General features: G+C 39.9%; 2 protein-coding genes across 4 annotated transcripts in view; one reads left to right on the top strand and one right to left on the bottom strand.

Annotated features, from left to right (window-relative positions):
* rab26 (RAB26, member RAS oncogene family) overlaps positions 1–1499 on the top strand; it is an 84852-nt gene extending 83353 nt beyond the window's left edge. For all 3 annotated transcript variants that reach the window (XM_029509155.1, XM_029509156.1, XM_029509154.1), the window contains one exon: positions 332–1499. In XM_029509155.1, coding sequence (XP_029365015.1) covers positions 332–431 — 100 coding nt within the window. In that variant the 3' untranslated portion in view covers positions 432–1499. The remainder of the gene's footprint in view (positions 1–331) is intronic.
* On the bottom strand, positions 875–12902 carry LOC115047927 (arf-GAP with dual PH domain-containing protein 1-like). Its single transcript, XM_029509152.1, has 11 exons — positions 12273–12902; positions 10295–10425; positions 9596–9687; positions 8606–8688; positions 5006–5118; positions 4586–4732; positions 4164–4247; positions 3837–3899; positions 3612–3683; positions 3044–3272; positions 875–2952 (listed from the first exon to the last, which is right to left on the bottom strand). The coding sequence occupies exons 1-11, from the start codon at positions 12361–12363 to the stop codon at positions 2924–2926; spliced, it is 1134 nt and encodes a 377-aa protein (XP_029365012.1). The 5' UTR covers positions 12364–12902; the 3' UTR covers positions 875–2923.
* Between the last annotated feature and the right edge of the window lie 339 nt (positions 12903–13241).

Raw genomic sequence — 13241 nt, 5'->3', positions numbered from 1 at the left:
TCGCACTTTGGAGCCCAACCTTGAAGTCTGCACAAAAGGTATTCAAGAAGAGCTTAAAGAAACTTACCTCCTTCAATCTCTGCATAGACGCCATTACTTAGTGGAGGTCAAACATCAAGGCCATTTGAGTTATAGATTTAGTATTTGTGAAAGACCCATATTAATTCTCTTTGCTTTTCTTTTGTTTATCGCAAAAATATTACGTGAATCTTCCATCATAGGTACTGATACGTTTCTGGAGTGATTTAAGTCAAAGACTGATCATTTCTTTTGTTTATGTTGAGTGGCTCCATCCTTTGTAAGCACATTTTACATTCTTCCCTTGTGTCAGGGAGCTGAAGCACAGGTCCATGAAGGATCCCAATGAGAAGTTCAAACTGCAAGAATACGTAAGCAAGGAGATGAAAGGCACTGGGTGCTGCAGGTCTTAAAGCCTGGGCCTGCTGCTCTCTGGATCTGTGTGTATTACTCATTTTCAAACAGCATGTTTTCATATCCGCCCTGATCAGAGATGAGGAGTCAGCTGCAGCGAGGTATAAAACTTTTTGTCCTTTTTGTTTACCCTCTGCTTTGTATAAGCACTCACAACTTCAATCTCACTGCCCTCCCCTCTTGTGTGTCCTGCTTTTACTCACCTACTTCCTTCTGCAGCTGTGAATGTAGCCCCGGGTTGTGGTTTACAAGACCCATATTTGGGCGCTGCACACCATAGCTATTAACCTATTAATGCACATGTTCTCACGTATATCTGCACGGTTATCTTTTGCATCCCAAACGTAGAATCTGATGGCTGCACAATACCTTGGCATCACATTGTTTGGTGATTTCATTGTGAAGGGAGTCAATCTTTTTGTAGAGACAAAGAATACATCTTTTAAAGTTATTTATTTCTCACATCAACTTCAAACGTCAGTGAAATTTGTTTGAATGTTCTGTTCTCACTCAGCATACAGATGAATGTTCATAAACTAGTGACGTGTCTTCTGTCCCATAGGAGTGTTCACATCAGTAATTCAGGCTCCATGGAGCCAATTTAGCTCACCAGCATAAATTAATTCTTTGCATTGCCATAATTCAGCTGTGCATATTTGGTAATATTTATTGGTGGAACATAATATAACAGTAAATGAATGTTACTTTTTTGTATCCAAATATATTGAGCACAGAACAGCATCATTAGCCACATTAAACCAGTTTTTCATATATTTGAATTAATGCTAAATGCAAAAATAATAGTTTGAACAAATCTTCAGAAATGTGACAGTTTGTGGATTACAGAGCCTTCTTTTCAGACACATTATTGGAAGATTTTCTATCACAGAGAAACAGTTTTGAGTTTTGGAGTGCTCTAAAGCATCCCCTCTTCTTGATGATATGTGTTTTGAAATGATTTGAAACCAATGGTCATACATACTCTATGTAGTCTATATACAATGGGGTGTGGACAATGTAAATACTATTTTGGTTCTTGCATGTAAAAAAGAAAAAAGAAAAAAAAACTAGCCCTTAAGATGGTAAATGAGTGTGTGTGTGTGGGGGGGGGGGGGGGGGGGGGGGGGTTGACAATAAAGCCCTATGATAGTGATATTGTACATGAAAATAATACTAATTAAGTGTACATTTGAGTTTTATTTTATTTGTTGCCAGTGCAAACATGACCAAACTTTAAGCTTTAATTTCTGCTTTTGTTTTCTGTTCAACAATATGTAACTGGGGTATATTGTGCCATTGTCTTTTAAAACATTTGACCATTTTGTTTCTTTATAATCAGTATTCCACCTCTTCTTCCTAAGAAGCATAGCCCTCTTTTTATATGACAGTTGCTTTGGTAGATTTCATCTAATTCGTATCTGTACAATATTTACTGTACAGTCTCCTTGATGTTCTCAGTGATGTATCATTTTACAACTTTACATTGTGCAACTTCTTTCTTGTAACTGAAACTTAACCACAATAAAAACATACAGAAATGTGGCTTTCAACCTTTCAACAACAACCAAAACAATGTGGAAACTTACAGGACAGATGTATGTTCACATTATCTGTTGATCTCAGCTCTTCACATATTCTTTAGCTCAATTCTATCTTTTATCTTTAATGTACTTGCTAAAATTCCTAAGTCATTTGTTTAATGACCTTATCAGTGGGGATGGCAGGTGGAGGATTTTTCCTAAATGTTTAAAACGTTTCCTTTGTCTCCCTCTAGAGGCTAAATAATCATAACATTATTAATCGTTTTATATAGTTTCACAAACATAACAGGAATGCAAGCTGATAACCAGTTAGTTACATTCAGCTGCTTAAATACGTACAAAAAGTAAAGGTCAATTGGCAGCATAATATTGAAAGCTATTGCAAATTGGAGACTGTTAAAAAAAAATAAATAAATCAAGAAATAAATATATTTTCACTCAAATGAAAACAGAATAGGAGAATGCTTGGGTTTTTGTTTGGTGTCTCACTGACATAACAGTCCTGTCAGACTTTGGTTTTCGTTCGTCCCTAACTCACCAGAATGGTACAGTTTGAATACTTGAATTAAGGAAATACTTTACAAGCACACACTGAACACCTGAGCAGCAACTATCTCACACCAAAGGCACACATGTATAACTTCTGCACAGGTCAAGATGTGTGACCGTTTCCAAGTACATTGTCACATGACATGGGAGATGAGTGCATTAGACTAACACTCATCAGCAAAGGAGTGATTCTGAGAAATGGCTCTTGCACATTATGTATGTGAGGTTGAGTGGGACAGCAAGTCGAGGAGAGGAAGTAATTATGAGGATGGTGATTTCCTGGTCCTTTCCCTCCACCGGCCATTACCTTTGTTATGAGATGTAAAGAACATGTCTTTTTTTTTCCCCCCTTCCAGCTTCACTTCACTCTCCTCATCCTACAGTAGTTCTGCGAACACTGATCATGGCTTGTGCTTAAAATAGGCTTCCACTGCAGAGAGAACAGGAATATCTTCATCAGACTTAGCTATCGATCAGAAAAGGCTAAATATTCACTGGAATTATTTGAATGTTCAGTTTACCTGCATACTCCTGAGGCAGCATTGGTTTGTTGATAACAGTCTGAAAAGCAGCTATCCAACTTTTTTGATCCTCCTCAGTCTCGCATGCAAAAAGAAACTTCCTGTCTGGTGTCACGATGGTGATTCCAAACTGCCAGTGGTAGCCCTGAATGCTGGAAGGGAGGCCAGCTAACACAGTATAGCTGTTTTCCTTACTACCAATGAACACCTCGCCTCGTGCATAGGCGTCCTAGCAGCAGAGGGAGAAACGGTTAATACTCTAAACATAAACTGTCATGCTGAGTGAAACAAATAGACATGAGTACAAACAGACATGTTGGTAAAATGAGCCAAAAGAAAAACGTGCATGACAACCAAATGTCACTGTTCAGCCATCGTAGAGAAGCGGACATCTCTAAACACACCCAAAATGCATAATTTTGTTGAGGTTTTTTAAAAAAAAAAAAAAAAAAAAAAAAAAAAACAACGCCAACATGAAATTGAGCCTGATGGACAAAAAAGCACAGCAGCATCTGCTGGTCACAGTGTTAAAGTACAGCAGTATCATCATGATGTGCAGCGTTAATACCAGTGGATCTTTGAAGTACATCAGCCTTCTGTCATCCATTGTAAACCACCTCTTCTTAAAGCCTTCTGTGTGCTGTGGGGCAGAAACGGAGGCTTAAGTCAGAGGCCAATCAATCCCTCGGCTTTCATGCTTTAGCTAAAAGGTATCACCATGAACCTTGAATATGAACCTCTCATAATACAGCATGTACACACATACATGAAAACAAAACCAAAAACACTTCACCTTTGGCCCAGTTTTCTGCATGTAACCCTCCTTTATGTAGTTCCTGGTTAGTTTTGGCAACAGCTAAACAGGGAAAGAGCAAATATCTGTGATGAACGCTGAATTAATTCATGCAGAATGCTAAGTTCCATTTTTCTGTGCACATTTGAAATCTGAATATTGTTTCAAAGACCTAAATTATGGATACATTTCTGAACTAATGTAATTATTTATTACAGCTCAAAACATGATGAAATATTAATATGATAAGTCTACAAACGAATAGATCAGTATGTGAACTACTTGGTACATCTTTGTGCATATATCAGTTTAAGAGCATGTACCTACATCAGAGATGGACGCGCCAGGAAAAGCCACCTGGAGGTAGTGAAACCTGGCGGCTCTGATGGCATTGAACCAGTCCACCATTTCCTTCAAGACAGGACATCAGGAAGTACAATGACTCAGCACAGCACGCGACACTCATGAGACAAAATGGCTTTTTCAAATGGCATTTGTACTAGAAATTACATTTGAACAATTCCATACTGAAAGGAAATCGGCATCATGTGGCAGCAGAGGCATATTCTATCACAACTTTATTTGATGATGTCATAGGTCACAGGATGATTCCCGTGGTTGTTGTTTAGCCTGGCTACAAATAAACATCAGTTACACACTTGTAACAACAAACCATTTCCACAAGATTGGCACATCTTCTGCTGCGTACTAACACACCTCAACCACCAAACAGAGGCACTGTAGCTCACCTTTCCATCCTCGTGGTAAACAAAGATATTTCTTGTGCTGTTATCCTTCAGATAGGTTATCTGCAGGCCATGGGCAGTGCCAATTTTTGTTGGCTGGAAAGTAGCATTCACAGAATTGATCTTCATTATCGCTTTGGGCTCTCTTGCCTGCAGAAAGGAAAGACATTTTTAGAAACCAGCCAGTATTAAAAGCTCATCTCCATAGGTCACCAAAATGTTGTTCATTCATCAAATGTGACTACGGTCAATACAGGCATTAAAACTATGTTTCCTCCTTTGTGTCAAAATACAGATATATTTCTCAAAAGATACACTTGTACTAAATAAGGAAACATTTTTAAAAGGCCCCTAAATAAAAAATAAATAAATAAATAAATAAAAAAGTATGATAAGAAGCCGAAAAATTGAGAAAGCACTCACATCATGTTTATTGAAGTACTTCAGCACACCCTCCCGCTCAGACAGAATAAATTTTCGGCTGAGGTACTGTCCATTGTCTCTGCCTCGTTTCCATAGAAACCCCTCTCTGTAACCTGCCAGGAGGGGGAGCCCCAACAGTTTCATTAAATTAGCATAATGAACAAATGCAGAGAAGACAAGAGCTGTTTTAAAAAAAAAAAAACAAAAACAAAACTACAATACCTGAAAATCTATGATAAACATTCATAAAGAATAACAGTAAATAAATAAATCATAAAATCCAATTATACAGTAACCTTTATTCACTTCTTTTGACTCTTGATTATCATATCACAATAACATGTTTGGCCCTTTGGATGCAATAGAATTATCTAAACAACGGTAACACAATCTTATTAAGTTAATGTGATATTCGGATGTGGATATGTGCGACACTACCATGCTTTTGAAGACGTGTTTGTGACACAAACATTTTGCTTGACCTGTACTATGGTCACCAACAGTCTCTGTGGTGTTGGGTAGGTCGTGCACACAAAGTTTTACAACTGAAAAAATAGTTACCTGCCGAGAGCTGAAGAGTAGGTAATTAAAATAGCTGTTCCAATGTGCTTGTGCATCCAGCAAATTGTGAGAGCACCAAAACAGTAATTTTGATATCGTGAAATAGTGTTTACCAGCCTGAGGGATATTAGACTAACCCTAAACCTGGGAAACCAGAAATGAAACTTGGGTGCGCAAGTGTACATGCAGACTTTTTGCTTATGTGGTCACCACTCTAAGCCGTATTAAGAGAACCCACCTCTGTGCTTTCACTACATATAAATAATCCACCTTCACCTGGTAGCTTCCTGTACAAGCTTGAACATTACTAAAATAAACCATTTCCTTCTCCAACACACACACATAGTGTACACATAAGGTATTTTTTATTAACAACCTGCAAAAAGCAACCTTATTTCATCTGTGATTAGTGTCAGTGAAAATGTGCCTTCGTAATGTCTTCTAAATAATGTCTGATATCAAAAATACCATTCACGTCCTCTCCCCTCTGTCTTGCTTGAACACAGGTGAGGTCACTGCAGATCCGGCCAACAACCCATTTTAAGTGAAAACCAACAGGAAAAGCATCACTGGAAGAAATATAGTGTAATGATTTCCTGCCCCCGAACATTTCTCATTTTCTTGTGTGCCTGATATGTTAAGAACAAATATCCACTGTGACACAGTGAATATCCTCAAACTGCAACTGCTCCACTGTGAAATTATTTGTCTTAGCCTAAACATATGAAAACTGCTTACATTACACACAACTGATAAACCATCTATCCGTGAGACAACTGTACAATTTAAGTCACATCAACATGCTGTATATAAATTGTAAGGTGTTATTGGGTGGCTTGAAAGCTTCCTGTAGATGAATACAATGTATTCTTTTATTATTATTGTTAGCAGCACATTGGAACAGTGGTTAGCCTCAAAGAAAGAATGTTTTAGGTTTTATTCTGCAGCTTGGAGCCTTTCTTTGTGATGTATGTATGTTCTCCCTGCGCGGGTTTTCTCCAGTTACTCCAGCTTCCTCCCACAGTCCAAATTCATGTCGCTTTAGGAAAAGTTGGTGTCTCTAAATTGCCCTTATTTGTGTATGTTTGTCTGTCTCTGTGCATCTCCACAGGTGAGTAATAAATTAGAACTCAGTTCTAACTTTTTTTTTCTGGGAAATTAGCCACGTAAACATTGGTCTGCTCGCTCACTTAACAGTGTGGAGTGGTCACAGGGTGAGTCACAGCCCATAGTAAACTGCTGGTTGAGCAACAGATCTATCTGCTATTCAGTCACAATGTTGGGTTTCACCACGGAGAAGCAAAGAGTCAGACTATCCACAACAACATGACACAACAGAGGAGAGGAGAAGTGGTAACAATGGAGTGTGAAATATTTGCAAACACTTAGGAAAGCAAAGCAGCATCCATCTCTTCCCCGGCCTGAAGCCTACGAGCAGTGTTGTATAGAATATTTGTTCACAAAGGAGGCCTTTCTTCTGCCGTGGCAGAGATGCACAGCCACATGCTTGTAAACCTCTGCACAGCGTAACACAAGCAGCCTTTGACAGAGAAGAAGAGAGATTCAGAGGAATTTGACAGTCATGGGTCTCCGATAATAGCGCTTTACTTTCTACCTAAAAGTGATAGCTTATTTGTACTTCTTTTCTCATGCTCTGATATATTAGATACATTTTATCAAATGGTCATTGTGAATTATGTCTTACATATTATTTGTATTTCCGCCCCTAAATAAAATACTCAGAGAGAAATAATGTTTTAAACAGCCAATACAAATATTGCACAGCAAAAACAGCAAACTGTGTTTGACGTCACAATCCTCATCATAAGAAATTCTGCATGTCATAAGAACATGACAAAGTGGCTCAAGCAATGACATCATTTTACAGCTAATTTATCAAGAAAGTCCCTACACAAGTCCTGACACAAGAGGGTTGTGGAGTCACAGTGATGTCTTTAAACACTCTCCCAAAAATGGTCATAAATAATGCTTCTATAAGGTCATATTGATTTTATTATTCATAACTTTTCTGTTCTGGGTGCAACCCATCAACATGAGTTGGGGGGGTTATGAACAGCACAGGAGCCCTGCATTACTGAGGCACCCCAGTGGAACAGGAGGTTTGGTGGTATTTTCTGAGCGCTTAAATTAATCTGTTTATACTTTAATGAGACCCACTTCAGCCCCACTTTAGCTTCAGTGTCTTGGCGCCTGCTGACTTTGGGGGTTTCCATTTTTGATAAGTCAGCTGACTAGCAATGAGGTTGGGGGCATTCTGTTAATGTAGCTGAACTGAGAATTTTTGATTCAGCATTAAAAAAAAAAAAAACCCCAAAAGAACAAGATAAGGATTATGTAATAAATGTTTACAGAACAAGCGAACTGACGACACTGACAAAGTGATTTCACACAGCCAACCTGAAAAAAGGCTGACACATACTGTAGTTAGGCAGAAACAGTGGTAGGTGCAGATGAGGTAAGGCAGAAAGACAATGAGACAAGCAAGGATCTTAAGGGAAACAGCAAAAGGCATTTTTTCTTCCTTTGAGGAACATCCACTCTGACAATGCATCAATCTAACAAGCTACCAAATGAGCAGTCGTACATTCTGACTGGCTAATTGGGCCGGACAAAGCTGGTGGGAATGTAAAAAATAAAGCTGGCAACTGGGCCATGAGTTGCTTGTGATTGCATCCTTTGAGAGGACCATGCTATTACCAGACCAAACTATTCAGGATGAATGGCTATGAGTGCATCATTTGGTAAATTTGGTGATGTATTCCCTTGAGCTGAGACAGCAAAGTGTGGTTCTAGCTGACGCCTTCATTCCCTTCCTCTTCCACTCACTCTCTAAGATGCGATCAGCTCTTTCACTCGGGAATTACGGTAATGATAAATGGATGATTCTGTTTTCCTGCTGAGCATTCATTAAATGCACGGGGGAGATGGTGTGAGAGAAACAGACGATTACTTGTTCCCCAGGGAAAGCAAGCGTAATGCGTTTATGTGAGGAAATATCCAGAAGCATTTCATTCTTACCTGCCGAGTAGGGCTCCTGCTTCGCCACACACAGAAACTCCTCTCTCTCATATTTGGCTCGGATCCACTGTTCCCGCAGGAGCCTGAGAAACAGTTGCCGTCAGATACTCAGATTTGAGGTTTATTTCACGGTTGGGTTGATTTGTTGGAAACTTCCCGTTAACTTACAAAGTCAATACTAAGCCTTATTTTCAGTGTCAACGCTGAATATACAAAATGAAATAATTCTTGGCTCATTATCTCCATCATCTGTAATTATCAGCTGTAGCTTCCTCATCTTCTATCTTTCATGATGCTAATTACACAGCTCATACTCCTCTTTTATCTCTCATCCCTCTTTGTTATGTAAATTTCACTGGACTCTTTCTGCTCCCCTGGTAATTATCATCAACACTGACAAGGCATCACTCATAAACTTATTCCAGCTTTTTTTTTTTTTTTTTCCTCAGCTTGATCGCTTGAGTCACATTCAGTATCAGTCTTTAACTTTATAGCTTCTTCTTTCAACAGCTTCAAGCTTTTTGCACCCAAAAGATGTGTCTTTTTCTCTCTTAAGCACAATTCCAGCACTGCTCATTGTGTCATTGCATGTTATTTATAACGCCAGACCGTTAAGAAGAGGCCCTCCTACCGAGCTTTTTCTTCCTGCGTAAAGTACAGGAACAGGATGCTTTTTCACATGCCACACGGCCCACCTGAAACACTTGTGTATCACCTCTAAATATGTCAATCCTTAATATGTTCATCAAAAGTGCTATCAGTGGTATTAAAAGAATAGCCACAATATATCTGCTGAAATTTGTACGGTTCCTTGACGGCAAAACCACAGAACTGGTTTTGGTTTGGTTTAGGTTTGTTTTTGCTTTCCCTAAACAAATGGATGTGTGCGACAACCATCTTTGCCAAACTAGTTCAAAAATCAAGATGCAATGTATCTATAGTATCAGAACCACGTAGAGAAAAGATATTAATGAGGACAGTGCCACTTACATGCAGTCTTTGTATGTGGGTTGGTAGTAGAATGCAGGAACTAGCTGTTCATATTTGGCCTTGACAGCATTGTTACCTGCAGAATCCATAAACTGCAAAGACAAAAGAAACACAAGGTCAAGTTAAGTCAAGTTATTTGTGTGCAAGCAGTTGGTTTAATGTGTTTTTCATTGCTGAGTGTTGGCTGACTCATTGCCCAAATGGAATCAGTGCAACTCCTGAGGCGCATTCATTAGCATGCACACAAGGAAAAAGGGGACAAGGCGAAAGATGTGATGGTAAAACACACATCATAAACCTTTTTGTTGCACCCAAGCGAAGCAAGGTGGATAGCAGCATGGCATTCATTCTGTCAACGACGACATAATGCCAGATGTCTGTTAATTCTAAAGTCTGAAACGAGGCCTCAGTACATGCTCATATACAAAGATCTTATGTGAATCTGCCAGCTGCTGGCTGATGCCTTTCAGGCCATGGTGAATTGACTTGTCTTATTTTTCCAAGCAGAGAAGCAGAGGCGAGGGAAGCAAACACAGTGCGATGCTCACAGTGGAGCATGGGTGGATGGGTGCGGCTTCGGGCTACAGATGGGACATTAAGCTAAGTGTTAGAGCACAATCAATGATCATTTCCTACAAAAGACAGGGATTTCTGCTCAGGGTGCACATGAATTCAAATCCTTCAGATAGTGGTTCTCACCTCCACCTGAGAGGAGCTCCACGGATCCAGCAGGAGTGATTTCACCTTACTTATCTGTGCAATGTTTCTGTGGAGGGCTGAGCAACTGTGACACACAAACACACCCAAGGTATAGGATGCCCACTCCGGGTCTGCAATACAACATATAGACATAAACAGACGTACACAAAAACCACTCACAAATTTAACTGAAAACACAACTGAAACATTTCTCAACTTTCTTGCAACAGATGTGAATGGCTCAGTTTTATTTGAAGTAGGTTGAGCAAGGTCGAAAGCAGGCAACCAAAACAGGAGTCGCACATTATTGTAGGCTTAAAACCACTGCACTGTATTTACACATGAATGTATACAAGTCCTCATCTCCAGCATGTACATTCAAAAACAGTCCACAGTGTAGACACAGTGAAGCACATGATGTGAATTGGAATATGGACTGAATTTTGATTTATTTATGAATATATATGTGCATGACCAATGTTTTCCCTGTGTGTCTCAGTGAGGTGACAGTAGTTAGGGGTGGACTCATTGCTTGCTCACCTTGAATCACTATAGTGTTTCCCATTTACACAACAGCCCGACTTTATTACTACAACAGTTGCTTTGGTGGTGAACAATCTTGAAATTTTTGGGGGGTTAAATCTTATTCAAGCTGATATATATATATATATATATTTTTTTTTTAAATCAACCTTTTTATGACCATTCTAAATTAATTTACACCTTCTGCCTATTTTAAGTTTGTGCAGCATAACATGCCATTTCACGCCTATGAAGCAAGAAAAAACATACGCAATAAAACATGTGAAAAACTTGTGAATGGTCAGACCACTAAAGTTTAAATATTACTTTGAAGGGACACGAGTATGCAAAGAGTGCAGCAAAGCAAGCATAAATTTCACAATAAATAGATTACTTTTGTTTATTACCCCCCCCCCCCCCCACACACACACACACACACCTTGCTTTTGAAGCAACACAAAACAGCAATGAATAGCTGCCTGCACATACATATCTCTTTTTCAAAAAGCATTACTCTCATGCAAGGGGAGGTTACCACTGTATTTTTGTAAGTCAAAGAACTAGAGCAGTGTGAAGTATGGATTGTATTATGAGCCTCGCCTCTTAAACCACTAGTGACAATGAAGGGAGTCACTCACACACATACTATGTAAAAATAGCATAAGGGGAAAAAAATTTACTTCCTTGCATATAATCTCAAAGCCGCACACAAGTTACACAGTACATCTGTGCAGAAGAGACAAGGGGATAATGTGCTGTTGGCCACTCCTATTTTTCCTTCTGCATTATGAAGCCTGGTTGGATGTAGGATCAATATTAATCAGATTTAATCATCAGATTAAAGATAGCAATGGAGGAGACATTTAACAAGGAATCTGTTAAAACACCTGAACTTACTGACCTGAAGAGAGCAGAATTAAATTCTATTGCTATGCAATGGGCTGTCACATGTAAGGTTATAAGATATCTCACAAGGGAGGCCCCATCATACTACAAATATATTAAGGTTACTTTGAAAACCACACCTGTTTGCATTTGCTTGCGCACTGAACTGCAGATCTGATAAGTGTGAACTTGGTTTGACCATGAGAGTGTGTGACCACATGTTAAAGGAAATCAGCAACAAGAATATACTTGTATAACTGCTGAAGGCAGAGACAAAATCCCCCACCCACAGAATAAGATTATGATTCATTCAGTACATTTTGCCAAGCACTTTTCTAAAGCTGAGTTCTAAGATAAAATGTAAACACTTGAATATAACTTATTTAAATGAAAAGTGATAGAATACTATAGATATAGTTGGTATAGAAGGGCTTATTCATTATTCCGTTGCTGTTGTAGCCATCTGTTTTATATTTCACAGCTGAGTCTAGACTGCTTCATGACTCAAACTAACGTATGGCCTTACCCAGTATCCACAAATAAAGAGATAAAGGCGTTTAAGCCAGCCTACCTGCAGCCCCGCAGTCTGCACACTTTCCGTTGCCGGGTTTGCCCAGAAGCTGCTTCATGCGCTGTCTGTTGCTGTCCGGATCTGAGGCCATGCTGTCAAACTCTCATTTCATCCGCAGAAGAAGACTCGGTACAGAACAAAAGTCCAGTCGAGCCGCGTCTAGGTAGGCAGAGCTGTAGCTTCAGGTGGAGGGACGGCGGGGCTCGGTGACATTCATCCCTCCGGTCAGTCGGTGAGTCCGTCTGTCTGTCTGTCTGTCTGTCTGCCTGCCTGCCTGTCTGCCTGTCTGCCTGTCTGGGTGCTGAGACGCGCTGCGGTCTTTCTTGAATGGAGAGATGAGTTCAGGGCACTCCCACACAGCGGATACACACTGACAGACACACGGACGGACGGACTTGCTATCGCCACCGCTGGCAGGAAGTCTATAATGGCACACGGCTGCTCTGCCACGTTTTAAACTAATCACACCGGTAAAGGTCGTGTTAAAGCGTTGGGCTCACCCTCAGATGTGATCAAATGAATAAAAACTCTGACTTTCTTCCGTGTGATATGCTGCCGCTCAAACGAAAAACACACTCTGAATTCCTCTCATGTCTGCCAGTTTCACTCACTCAGGTGTTTCAGGTGTGGTTGACTCCACCCTCAGGTGCGATGTGGGCGTGGCCAGTTTTAGGACGCTGGACACCGATGAGTGAAGGAGACGGTCCCCTACAGTCCAACACTGTATCTGCAGCTCTGGGTCAACAGCAGAATGGAAAAGTCCCTATCCTTTACATAGTTTGAACATTTTGTATACCTTTCTCCACTTCCTTTTAAAATTATCTATAGGCATTAAGTGATCGTTCTGTTCTTCCTGTTCTTCACAAAGTGATGTATACCATTTCCCAGAATCCATTTCTCTAAGCAGTTAATTCTTCTGAGCAGGAAGAAGGTGCCCAGCTGCAGTGAGATAGCAATGAGCAGCACTGT

The sequence above is a fragment of the Echeneis naucrates genome, chromosome 8 (assembly GCF_900963305.1).
Source record: "Echeneis naucrates chromosome 8, fEcheNa1.1, whole genome shotgun sequence".
Classification (NCBI taxonomy): Eukaryota; Metazoa; Chordata; class Actinopteri; order Carangiformes; family Echeneidae; genus Echeneis; species Echeneis naucrates.
This window is presented reverse-complemented; position numbering and strand designations above follow the sequence as displayed.